Here is a 13,208-nt window from a genome sequence, read left to right as displayed (position 1 = left end):
TTGCCAAAGCTGAAACCTCCCTCTAGTAGTTCACTTTATCAATAGTCACAATGTTGCAAGACATCAGAAATGTTCTGGCCTTCATACTTTCCTCTCGCCTGTTTTTCTTTTTGTATAATCTCTCTCCAGCTAACATCCACATGATGTTCCTCAATGGCTCTCAGTCTCTTTCTGATGGGTCGTCACCGTGTTGTTGTTAAAGTGAAGTCATTCAGGAGAGTTGACAGGAACAGACTGTCTTCCTGTTTTAGTTACTCTCTGATTGCTTGCCAGTCTTTGCTCATCTATGTGTGTAAACACTCTTCCCCTTTCTTCCATCCTATTCAAGATTCCTACGTAGAGCCATTATTACATCTTCTGTAATAATCTTTTGTCTTGGTGCATATGACAGCTGGATAAGTTGTGCACCACAGAAACCATGGTTGGTCCATGTTGTGCACTTGTAGTAATAAGTATTTACTGTGTGGTTTCATCTGCACTATCTTTAAAGCATCTTGTGGACTGTATTTTAACTCCTCTGAGTGGGAGGGCACGTGTGGGCCACTCTCATCAGCACTTTCATTCATCTCATATGTTAGGACAGTTTTTGCCATTGTACATAATTAGCCCTGATTGGAAACTTCAGTACATCATGGAGAGTGAGATCAGAGAGAAGATACTATATCTCAATGGTTTGGTGAAACCACTCAGTGCTTGTTATTCCTCAGCACGGTGAGATTACAGCTGCCTTGGACAAACAAAGTGACCCCAGAAAGTGTTTTTAATGTACTTTTTCGTGGATTTTAATTCAATGATTATTAGGCATGAATAATTATAGCTTTAAAATACTCTTTATTTCACACAAACAGCAATTCCACAAAAAAAGTATATATTAGCAATACTATTGTTTTCCCATTCCTGAGATGATCTCATGTTCCCTTGTGCCACCAGAGGTTTAAGATGATGAAAGAATCCAAATACAACTTGTTCAATGACTATGATTCATTTTGTCAAAACTTCATAATTGTGCCTTCCGGTGTTGTGAATCATGGTTTACTTCCTTTTGATTCAACGATGACTAGCAAAGCCCTCATCACTTGGATATCTCTGAAAAACAACAACTTCTAAATCACCGGTTTAGATTGTGTGTTGTATGACAGCCCAACTGCTCAGTAAGACGTAAACACATTTCTATTTTCCTCACAGCTGTTGTTGTTTGTTCTCAGACTTGGACGACACTCTGCATGTTTCACAGGACACTTCCGTGCGGTGTCCGCTTCCTGTGAGGCTTTGGAGCGCCAGTCACAGTATTAGATGGTGGTCGCTGGCGCCATGCTGGGGTTAAATGTGGTGGTCGGGTAGACCCGTGGCAGATGGGTCTGACTTTTGGTCATGAGAGGTCTGTGTCAGAGCGATGATACGGCTTTCTCCCACGTCTTTTAAAACCCGTCACCAGTCCAACCAGCCAGACAGACTCTGGTTCGGACAGTAATGAAAACCAAATGGTTACGAGAGAAGAGCGTGAAGGCAGAAAAAGGGAGAGTTGGAGACAAGGAAGTTATTTCTGTGGTGGCTTTGGAAGAGTGAATAGTTTAGAAAGTGACAGCAAAGAACTGGGAAAGAAGGAGTGGATTGGCTTTTGTGGCACACAAGTGATGAGATTAAAATGGTCTGAGGATTATGTTGAGAGGGGAGGCCTGAGCGGAGTATCAAAGCTCAAACATGACACAGAACTGACTGGATCAGTTATTTCTCTCTTGATCTTTTTTTATCCTTGTTTCTTAAGTTTGTATTAGTGAAAAGCTTATCAAGACGACCTTTCATATTCAATGTCCAGCCATAAGATGTGATGCAAAGTGAACATTATGCACAAAGTCCATTACTCTTAGCTCCTTGATCCCCTCTGACACCAGTTTTCTCCCTGTACCTCGACACCAAATCAGCAGATCAAAACAATGTGAGCAATTTGGACACCCACAGCACAGTGAAATACATATATAGGTGTCGAGTGCTTCGCTGGGTGACTGTGCGTACAGCAACACCTCAGCCTCAACACCGCAGACCCCCGGGCTCTGTTTGTCTTTAAACATTTACTTTCAAAGGATTAATGCTCACGGGCGCCAGGTCCTCGCGCCGAGACAAAAAGGCGACAAGCAGGAATTCAAACACAGGAGTTCAAACACAGATCTTTGTACCTTTGACAGATTTCTAAGACCTTCGTATTCATGTTTTAGTTTGTGGCCCCTTGCGTGCTATCGTGATGAGGGCTGATAACTGTGTAACTCGCCACACTCGACAGAGACTTTTGCCCTTGTTTCATGCCCTCTTCAGCTCCAGCAAAAGAACAAAATCAGATTTGAAAAGGTCTTTCTGTGACGTTTATGATGAAAATGTAACAATCTGGAGCTGATGAAAGTGTATGGCTGTTTGTGCTGGTTTGATATCTGACTTGTTAATGTCGTTGCCTAAAGGTAGCAGAGAAATGTAGCAGAGAGATGTCATGACATGTTTTGATGTTAACATTTAACATGAACCATGTCATCCTCCACAGCCGTCCTAAATATGGACAACGCTGTCGTTGATCTGGAGACGCTGCAAGCCCTTTATGAAAATGTGAGTATAACAACATGTTGTTGTGCTGCTCGGAATCAGAGATGTCTTCATGGTTTCAACAGTAATAAGCATTTTTCTTATTTTAGAAATATTTAACTTTGAAGGGGGAAAGAGAAAGTCTCATGTGTACGGTGGTTTTCAGTAAAGCCAGCAGACCAGTGACAAAAACAACATCCCAAACTGAAATTTACTTCTGCACGTTCCTGCCAATGCCGAATCACATAAATACAGAGTGTTGAGCAACAGGCCTCGCGCAATTATCATTCAACACCACTGACGGTTCAGCTGATCTCTGTTTCCTTTTCTTCTGGTTTGCAGGAAAAGTCTTATTTTGGAACAGTTTTTCTCGTGAGAAATATAATGATTTACATTTACACATTTCATGCCATATAGGAATGTGATAAAGGCAATCATTTTATTAAACCTAAGGAGAATTAACAAGCTGTGATATAAACAAAATGGAAAAATCATCAGCTGTCAATTGTTGTTTTTGGTGTGTGTGCTGTTTGGCAAAAGTCAGGTAGAGTAGTGTTTGTGATACAGCTTCTCTTGAAAGAAGCCTGTTTGATAAATGTTTATGTATTTGCATAATGATTGCACTTTTTGGCTGATATCTTCATGGTTGAATGCACTTATTTTAAGTGGCTTTGGACAAACGTGTCAGCTTAATGAATATAATGTAATGTAAAGTGCTGGTGTTTAAAAGAGAGAAAAGGAAGGCTACACTGAGCTTTGCCAAGTAAAATGACCACAATGTATTATATAATATTAACCAAAAAAGAATTATGGAGCTGTCATTACTATTTTCCAGTATGTCTTTGTTTCACCTATGAAGGGTATAATGTATAGTTAATACATATTTATCAACCTTTACTGATAGAAAATCTGCCCCATCCAGTGGCAGTGGTTCAGGACCTGTTCGAATTGAGGGCAGTAAATAAAGGAACATGAAAAACAGGCATGTTTTCCACATTTCAACAGTGATACCATTTTAAAATGCTGTGAAATTCCTGTGAATTGCTTTTTGGCACAACTACACAGGAGAGGCCTGGACCTTTGGCTGCCAGAGGCATATTAATAATGTTGATCATGGGAATGAGACTGAGGCCTGAGACGAGCTGTAGTTATGGACCAATGTGTCATAACTGAGGATCAAAAGTCTTCTAACCTTTCCACTCACCCCAAGACTTCAAGCAGCCCCCCTCTCCCACTCTCCCCTTCTCCCCCTTATGGCCTAAGGCTATGTTATTGGGTTGAGGAGCCAAAATTGTTTCTCTTTTGTATTGCGAGACTCCATCCTGTCTGTGGGTCTCCAGCCCCCTAAACCACAGCTGGCAGCACAGTCAGCCTGTCTTGAGGAATGCGAGGGGCTTCTAATGGTTACACCCTCACTCACTGTGCTAGGAGCTCGATCACACACTGCTCTCACTCCCTCTTTTTTCCCCTCACACACACACACACACACACACACACACACACACACGTACATGACGACAAACAAACATGTTGACCCATGCTGTGCTATAAGCGCACAGAGACGGACACACGTACAAGCAGGGAGAGAGTTTTCTCAGTCCAAGAGCTGTGGATTGTAGCCTCTCCTGTTCTTCGAGCACTAAGCCACTGCCATTAAAGGGGTCACAGTGATAGTTGGACACCGCTCCCTCCCCTCTAATATCGCAAGCCATAATCTGGGCCCAGACTGCTTGTCTGAAGTAGACTCTTTTCAGCTGACGGTAGCTAAATGTCATGAAGGTCAGCAAGAGTTATAGTCCCTCCTACGAGTTTAAACATTACAAATGATCACCTCGCACTAGTTTTTTCCCCAACATAATGAGGCCCCTTGTGAAGTTTCAATATATTTTACATGTTTATTACATTATACATTTTGTCATTTAGAGACTATTTTTTGGACTTCTTTGGCAGTTCAATGTACAAAGAATCTCATAAATGGTGTTTCATTGAAAATTGAGTGACATAAATTGTGATTAGGCCCTGACTGGCTCTGTTTTGCCATGCACTAGAAACATGGCTAATGAATACCACTTGGCTACCACTAGAGTTCTGGCATCACGAATATCATCCTACTTTCCTTTGCATTTGATATTCCACATGGGACTGTATTTCTCATGCTAACAACCGCTGCAACATGCCCTAGCAATTCAAAGATCACACGCTAATGCCTACTTGTCCCCAATTACACCAAACACTGCTGGGCTCCACTGCTGCCCTTTGAAAGGGATCTGCTTTGTGTTAAATATATTTACACTTGAAAACATCTCGAGAGAAGGCGAAGGAGAGCTTGCCTTGGTCGACAGAAGGCAGTAGTGTGTAGAATACTAATCGGGCCCTCAATGTGTTTGATGCTGGTGTTTGATGTTTTCCAAGGATCCATGCTGAGGCTAAACCCCAGAGAGACTGCTCAGACTCTGACTTAGTGGGTCGATGGGCTCTGGAGGGACCAAGGAAGAGTTTACATTCTCTTCCTGGGGATGGTTTTATTGTTTTGTGCGTCACATTAACATCTATTGTCTTTGCCTCTTGTGAAATGAAGGGGCAATCCTGGCCTGTTTTTTTTAAACCACCTTGTATAAAACTGTGGTCCAATGCCTGACAGCAGCATAATAGTCAGGAATGTAGTCAGGCTGAAAGCAACTCTTGAACATTATGAAACTTATACTGTATAGGCTGGCATACGTTGCAAGCATTGGAGTTTATACTTGAATGCAAGGTTGTCAATGTCCCTTTAGTAAGTGTCCTGGTGCTGTTGATCATGTCGTATTTATCAAGGTTATCAAGACCATCTATTCATCTTTTTGATCTGCATTGTGTGGCACTAGTAAATCAGAGGTCCTAATGATAGAAGTAACACCCAATATAGTCTATTTTATACACAAAGGTGTTGAATCGGGAGCGACTGGACTTGGTTGTAGTTTCTTGAAGACGTTTCACCTTCATCCAGTTCTCACTAAGTTGTGGTGAATCCCCGGGTATTTAACCTTTGTGGAATGTGGGCAGTGTTTGTCAATGCTCCCGACTGTTTCAGCGATAGTTGTTGAAACTAATGTCCACACAGTTGTTGTTTTGGGGGTCACAAAAGGTGAAGTTTTGAAATGTTTTTCAGGCTCCTGGGAAGAAATGAAAGGACATGCAGCATTGTAGGTGGGAGAAAGATGGTGGGTATGGTCGAATTGTCAAATTTGCTTGGGAAGTTTCCTAAATCCTGAAAAGTGTTTCATCAGCAGCTATGAAAAGAGTTGTTAGGATTCTCTAAATGCATAGGAAAGGTGCTTCAATGCTTCCTTTCCTGTCTCCTTTAGCATTGAGTACACTGGAGCTTCATATGCAAAAGGAAAGTAAACATAGTTGCCCCAATTGATTGCGGCAGCAATATTTAACGGAATGTAAACAATTAAAGTAGTAGTAGAAGAAGAAGAAGAGTATGAATATGACCCAGAAGGGACTCAAGTCATCATGTCAGTTACCATTGCTTGTGAAGCATTTCCATCTCATGCCATACGGTGTCATGTGGATAAATATGAGTGGACGGGAGCAAGAGCAAACATTCTCAATGTCACAGCCTCTTCTATTCACTTTCGTAGCCATTGTTTTTATTATTATAATTTCAACATTGGTAATGAATAAATATTTTTCACCGTGTTCAACCCGCTAAAAAAAGGCATGGGGCGAAGTCGACTACAAGATGTATTTTGTAGTCCATCTTCAGGAATTTGTAGTTTCACCGCACGGCAGTCAATAACATCCGCTGTCTCAAATGACGTGGTATAGTGTAAGTGGAGTCGGATTCTCTGAGCAGCACTGTCAACTCTTCCTTTACACCTTTCCTTGACCACATGACGTTTTCCATTGAGGTCAAGGAATAGTAGATATGATAAGACAATAGGAAGGACAATCCGAATCCACCAAGTGTCTCAGGCCTCCTCCTCTGTTGCGGGATGGTTTCTCTATTCTGACAGATGGCTTCCTTCCCTACTCTATTAAACCATCTGTCTTCCCTGTCCAAAATATGTCCATCTGTATCTACAAAGAGTGTCCCTTGAAGACTGGGCTCTCCTGTGTTGAGCCATGCATTTGTGTAATGGTTTTTGTTGTTTCTGACGTCCTCCCTGTGAACTTGAAGTTTTTGTCCAAAGAGTTGGCGTGTTCAGTGAAAGTTTGTACTTCCTGGGTTTTGATTCTGACCGATTATGGCCTCTGAAGATATTCAGGGCGCTGGATTCTAGTTCTTACATGTGGTGGTTGGCCACAATAGGAGATAATGGAGAGCCCATTGAACAGCCATGTTCCTTCCTGTAAAAACTCCCTTCATACTGGAAGTAGGTGGTGTTAAAGCAGAGATACAATAGTTGAAATATTTGGACTAGGTTGAGGTTGGATTTATTCCACCAAATGTGGTCATGTAGCAGCCTTTGTCAAACAGTTTCCACTGCCTCCATGGTTGAGTTGGCTGTGAAATTAGCTCTCCAGTATCTCCTATTGTCACCAACCTCTACATGAAAGGTGTAGAATGTATAGCCCTGCATTCCCTGAACAATACCTGCTTTTCGACTCACACCATCCACTGGAACACAAGCTGGGAGTCATCAGAACTCTGCAACAACGAGCTGATGTACCCACCAGTGCCCAAGTCCAGGAGGAGGAGCAAAAGCACCTGAAGGAGACACTTCAGAGTTTGAGGGTACCCCAACCGGACATTTGTGAAAAATGGAGGAGGATCTTCAACAAACATATCCCAAATCATATCCCAGGACAAGGGACACTCCTTTGTAGATACTGGTATACAGTTTTTGGACAGGGAACAGGTGGTTTGAAAGAAGAGTGAAGAAAGCCAGCTATATAAAAATAGAGAAACCCTCCCTCAACAGAGGAGGCCTGATACACCATCGTTATCCCACTTGCACTGCTGCATGTCCTTCCATCTCTTTCCAGGAGACTTAAAAACCTTTGAAACTTAGTCTCTTGTGACCACAACACCTGTGTGGATGACTAACCCTAACCTGACTCTAACAAGCTTTGTTACAACAGTTGATGAAACAGTCTGGATTATCAAAAAGCTCCACCCACACTCCACAGAGGTTAAACACTACAACATAGACAGACCTGGGGTGCAGTCGAAATGTCCTTCCTATCTACTATTCCTATTTACCATTCCTTGACAGCAGTGGAAAACGTCATGAGGTCAAGGAAAGGTGTAAAGGAGGATTCATAGGACTTAGGAAACCGGACAGCGTCTGCTGTGGCAAAACTACAAATTTCCGAAGATGAATTACAAAAAACGCAGCGGCTCCATCAGCATGTGTGTTTTACCACCGTGTGACTTCAAATGTTAATTGTTCATATGCAACGTTAACTTACATGATGACATGTGTCTCTTCTGGGTCATATTCACGTCACGTTAAATATCGCTGCCGCAATGAATTGTGGGGCGTCTATCTCTCCTTTCCTTTTGCATTGGAAGGTCCAGTGTACCCTATTCTAAAGGAGACAGGAAAGGAAGCATTACAGCTCCTTTCCTATGCATATCATGGCTGCTGATCAAATACTTCCGGTGACTTCATTTTTACGAAACTTCATAAGCAAATTTGACATTTCAACCTCACCCCCGGAGAAGCCTCTTGGATGAAGGTGAAACGTTTTCAAGAAATTACAACAAGTAATTTGATTCAACACGCTTGTGGATAACTATGGTCTGGATGAATGAGTCCACAGACATCCATATATTTATACATGTATTTCACTGTAACACTTACACATACAACGACCCACTTTTGTTTAGTCACAAAACATACAAAGTAGATTTGAGTTAAATCAATACATGTATGTAGTACTTGGGTTGCACGTAACTATATACTGTACATTTTAGCTTAAATAAATCTGCGCTTTCATTTGACAGAGAGCTCAGGTTGATGAGATGGACAGCATTAAAAAGCATATCAAATCATCCAAAGACAAGGAGGATGCCAAGCCACTGGACAAACCTGAACAGTAAGAGCCAAACCTACACTCTGAACCAAATTCAGTACATTAGAGCTGTGTCATTAAACATATATGTCATAGTGACTGATCATGTCCGTCCATCAGGTTTTTATTCCAGTTATCCCAAATCCCCAACTTCTCTGAGCGGCTGTTCTGCATCCTGTTTCAGTCAACTTTCCATGAATGTATCACCTCAGTCCTCCGCAAAATAGAAATCCTTCAGAGAGTATGCAAGGTGAGCCACTGGCTTTTCTCATTTCATTTTCTTTTCTGCCACTCAATTTAACCTTCATATCATTGTCTCGTTTTTTTCGTGTGTGTATGTGTGTGTGTGCGCACCAGATTATCCAGAGTGGTAAGTGTGTGTTGCAGGTGCTTGGCCTAGTGCTGGCTTTTGGCAACTTCATGAACGGAGGTAATCGGTCTCGAGGGCAGGCTGACGGCTTCACCTTGGACATTCTGCCCAAACTGAAGGATGTTAAGAGCAGTGTGAGTGTTACAGTGTGAGTCTGTGTCTTACATGAGGAAAAGCAAACATCAATCACACTACAAGAGCAGACTCTCAATGAAGTGTTATTCCAAAGCAAACAGGAAATATGCATATGGATTTTTGTAAGACGAAGAAAAAAGAGACATTAATGTGCAACCACAACGGGATATTCTGAAATAAAGCATCATGATGAAAATAGGTGATAAACTGAGAGTCCAGGACCAAACTCCACTGCTGCCAAACATGTAGACCATGGCTGTGCAGATTTAGAGCAGAGGCCATTCTGTTTACTGTTCTTATTCAATATCACAACCGGCTCACAGTACCCTTGGCACTGCCATATAAGGACACAGTGGCTTGAGTTTTTTGTGGTGTTGGAGTAAGGTATCCATAAACATCAAACTTTCCACCAACTATGAGTTATGACAGCCAGCCCGGGACAGTTGGGTTTTGTTGTATTGCTCCTCCAATGCCGTGATTTATCCCCAACTTCTAAGACCTCTGTTCTTATTCTTGTTTGCCCCGCACAAATTAAAACGTCATGCTCCTAAATGATTAAATTAATAAATAAAGGGCTTTTGGTTTATTTATTTGGATCGTTTTTTTCTTTCTTTCAGGATAATTCCCAGAGTCTTTTGTCCTACATTGTTGCTTACTATCTAAGGCACTTTGATGAGGTATGTTTTGGTTCCTGTTTATTTGAATCACTTTTCTGTTTTAGTCTGATTTGCTTAGAAATCCTTCCAGAGCTCTCTTTTCATCTCCTCTCTTGCCAGAGGATACCGTGGCTTATCCTTTATCAAATTATTTATTTTCCCTTTCCTCATTTACGGCAGAAAGAAATCTTTCTCCATCTCTGGCTCTCTTGTGATTCTCTCTCTGTCTTTCACTCTTCATCTACTGCTCTTGCTCTGCTTTGGTCTGGCTTCATTCAAACCTGCAGCCTGCTCATTGGCACAGCATCCAAAGGAGCGCTAGTGTAAATAATTTGGTTCTCCAGATGAGATGAACTCAGTAGAGTACTGCCTGCCAAAATCAACCTGCATGACATGAATATAGTACTCATAATGACCTTGTAGTAACTCTGGAGGAGAGAATTACAGAGTGCTTTCTGCACCAAGCTTAACTGGCATTTCTGCTGTAGTGTCATATCTTCTCTGCTCATAAGTGCATGTTGATCCCTGACAGTTATTTCAATCTGACCTGATGTGTACAGCTAGAGATGCCCACTCTCATTTGAAGAATATTGACTTTGACATTGGTGAATGTGATTGTTTTTTTTGTTTTTTTTTACATGATATGCTTTATGTTGTGCTTTTACCAGGATGCTGGTAGGGAGACGTCCGTCTACCCACTGCCCGAGCCCCATGACCTTTTTCAGGCCTCCCAGTTGAAGTTTGAGGACTTTCAAAGAGATCTGCGCAAGATGAGGAAAGACCTCAATGGTATGGTCCTTAACTCACATTTCACGAACACCATATTTACAACAAGCTCATTAGGTGGTAAATTGACCATGGCATAGCATCATGTTTTAAATCCCATCGCATGGGAGCAGCATATAGAAATAAACGATGTATTAATCCATGCACATATCTATTAGTACAATGGAAAATTATTTCACAAACCTGACCTGCTATGGTCATGTGTGGATCGTAGAGGCGGGTCAACAGTGAGATAGCATCTGTTTGTCGTACAGACGAGCTAACCAGAAGCAGATGTGACTCGTCAGATGTAGACTCCTGTTGAACCTGGCGTGCCTTTGCTGTCCTCACGAAATAGAGATCAAAATATAGAGGGGCAAGGTCCGGGAACTTCCACTACCTGTGTGCACTATCAAAGGTTCATCAGCTATTTACCAAACTGGAAGAGGCTTGTCTGGCCCTGCAAGCCACAAACCTCCAACACACAACAATGAGAATTCAGAAATATTCCCGATCATTTTTGAGCATGTGATGCGTCATCACTTTGTTCAGAGGGGTCCTAAACATGATCCACAGTTGAACTGACTAATGGCTGACCTGTTCAATCTTTAATTCATTTAGACAGTTGTCCATTCACTTCCTGAACCAATACATGTGATGAATCAGTTACATAACTTCCCATGTCAACCCCCATGATTATTCAGTTAAAGTTTATCATCATCACTTACCATCACCTTTGGAGGATAAAAAGAAAATCCAGAATGGTTTCACAAGCGAAGGAGTTTGAAGGTAGAATTTCCATTCAGCTATGATTCGGTTTATATAATCTCATGAGTCACATGACGACAGTATGACCTCATGTTAGGTCTTTATATGTTGCATTTTGGTATTGAACGTACAGTTAACATATAAACGAAATCCACACTTTGTAAACATGTAAAAGACGCTTGTGCAAAAGTGTGCAGGAATGAAGGTTCCTGTGTAACTCCATGTCAAAAAAAGTGTGGCAATTGGATTATGCTTGACAAGCTAAACTGAGCTGTTGAGGGAAAGAGAGTCCTAATGAATGAGGCAGTTGGGAAATACTCCCTCTCATTACTCTGTCTCAAGTCACACAGCGCTCGGAACACTTTCCAAAGACTCAAGTGCCAACTGGTGGTAAAAAACGACTGTGTATCTTTGTGCAAACGTGTGGGTATGTATGTGTGTATGTGTGAGTTTGTGTGCTAGCAGCTCGATTGACAATTCCCCAAACCTGGTCTGTTCTCTATCATGTTTTATGTAGCTTTGCTGCTAAACCAATCAGGTGCCTGATCTGTGTTGCCAAATATTGTTTTTCCTCTGCCATAATGATTCTTGAGGCTGTTCATTATTTGCAATTCATAAAGATGGAGTTGCTCGCAGGGGAAATGGACTTGCGTCTGCTCCGACCCCAGTGGCAGTGGCACATGCTGTCCCTACATAAATACATCATCACATGCTATACCTGCAGGCCTCTTCATTACCTAGGAGGGCCAGCTGAGCGCTCTAGCAGACACGGGCTTCAATGACAGTCCCCAGAGGGAGGTTCCAATCGGTAGGCGGTGCACAAATGGCCTTGGCTGGCCTGAAGGACATCAGCGAGCAGTACAGTGGAGAGAGCTCACTGTGTACCTTTTAGGTTGAGGCACCATATGTTCGATGAATCACCATTTGCCTATTCCCGACCATCCCTTTCCCTTCAGCGTCTCATGGCCTCTGCACCTCTAAGGCCTTGAGCTCAGTTTGTGTATGTGTTATGTTTGCAGATCGTGCGTGACGATAAGTTTCTCCTGGGATCAGAGTGCAGGCCTTCCCGTTTCCTGGGGGTGCCTTATTAGTCATTATGGGTCATTATGTCTTTGCTGACCCTTATTCAGCAGAAATTTATCAGAGCAAGCTCAACAGGGGTGAGGTGTACTATGGAATTTGTAAAGACAACAGATATTCTGGATAGGATATTGTTGCTCTATATTGCTCCAACAGACCTCTCATCCTGATCATCTCTTGTCGTTTCAGCATGTTCGGCTGAGACAGAAAAAGTTTGCAAATTGTCCTCTGGAGAGAACCTGCAACCCTTTAAGGACAAGATGGACACATTTCTTAGCCAAGGTGAGCTTATTTTCAGAAGCGATTGAAACTGCTTAATAAGATAAGACGCACAACAGTCTCCTCATATTTTATATGCTGTATTTAAAAAAACAACAATGTATTCATCCTCCTTATAGTTGTCCATACCCAAAGCCTCCTTTGTTGTCCAAATATCAAAAACACATCAGTGAACCACACTGTGTCCATGAAGCCTGGGCTGGAACATTCCTAGATGACTGGGAAAACATTTTCTTAACATTTAAATACACAATAAAGATTAAAATAATGTTCCCTATCTAAAAACAGAACAGACCCATTTATTAGGCTGCTATCTGATTGTGATTGGTGCAGAAGCTTATGAACTAACAGCGCAGTGTTCCCCTCTCTCTCTCTCTCTCGCTGCAGTCAATGAATAATAATCCAGACAGATAATCCAAATAAGGTGGCGTTTCCTAAAAATAGAATTTGAAAGTATTGTTTGAGGAAAGTGCCAAAATCAACCAGATGAGGCCAGTCGCCTTCCGCGGCATAAGAGTGATTTCTTTTTTTTAAGTGGAACGATCAGTTGTAAACAGTCAATTACAGCAAACGGTATTCTG

At 41.9% G+C, this 13,208-nt stretch overlaps 1 protein-coding gene across 1 annotated transcript in view; it reads left to right on the top strand.

Moving 5' to 3' along the window:
• fmn2a (formin 2a) overlaps positions 1-13,208 on the top strand; it is a 33,604-nt gene that overhangs the window by 13,903 nt on the left and 6,493 nt on the right. The window contains exons 7-13 of the mRNA XM_035606694.2: positions 2,531-2,592; positions 8,507-8,598; positions 8,695-8,824; positions 8,932-9,078; positions 9,697-9,756; positions 10,404-10,524; positions 12,538-12,630. Of these exons, the coding sequence (XP_035462587.2) occupies positions 2,531-2,592; positions 8,507-8,598; positions 8,695-8,824; positions 8,932-9,078; positions 9,697-9,756; positions 10,404-10,524; positions 12,538-12,630 (705 nt within the window). The remainder of the gene's footprint in view (positions 1-2,530; positions 2,593-8,506; positions 8,599-8,694; positions 8,825-8,931; positions 9,079-9,696; positions 9,757-10,403; positions 10,525-12,537; positions 12,631-13,208) is intronic.

Source organism: Scophthalmus maximus, chromosome 10, assembly GCF_022379125.1.
Source record: "Scophthalmus maximus strain ysfricsl-2021 chromosome 10, ASM2237912v1, whole genome shotgun sequence".
In the NCBI taxonomy this organism is placed as follows: Eukaryota; Metazoa; Chordata; class Actinopteri; order Pleuronectiformes; family Scophthalmidae; genus Scophthalmus; species Scophthalmus maximus.
The sequence above is the reverse complement of the archived record's forward strand: the minus strand, read 5'-3'. Positions and strand labels throughout refer to the sequence as shown.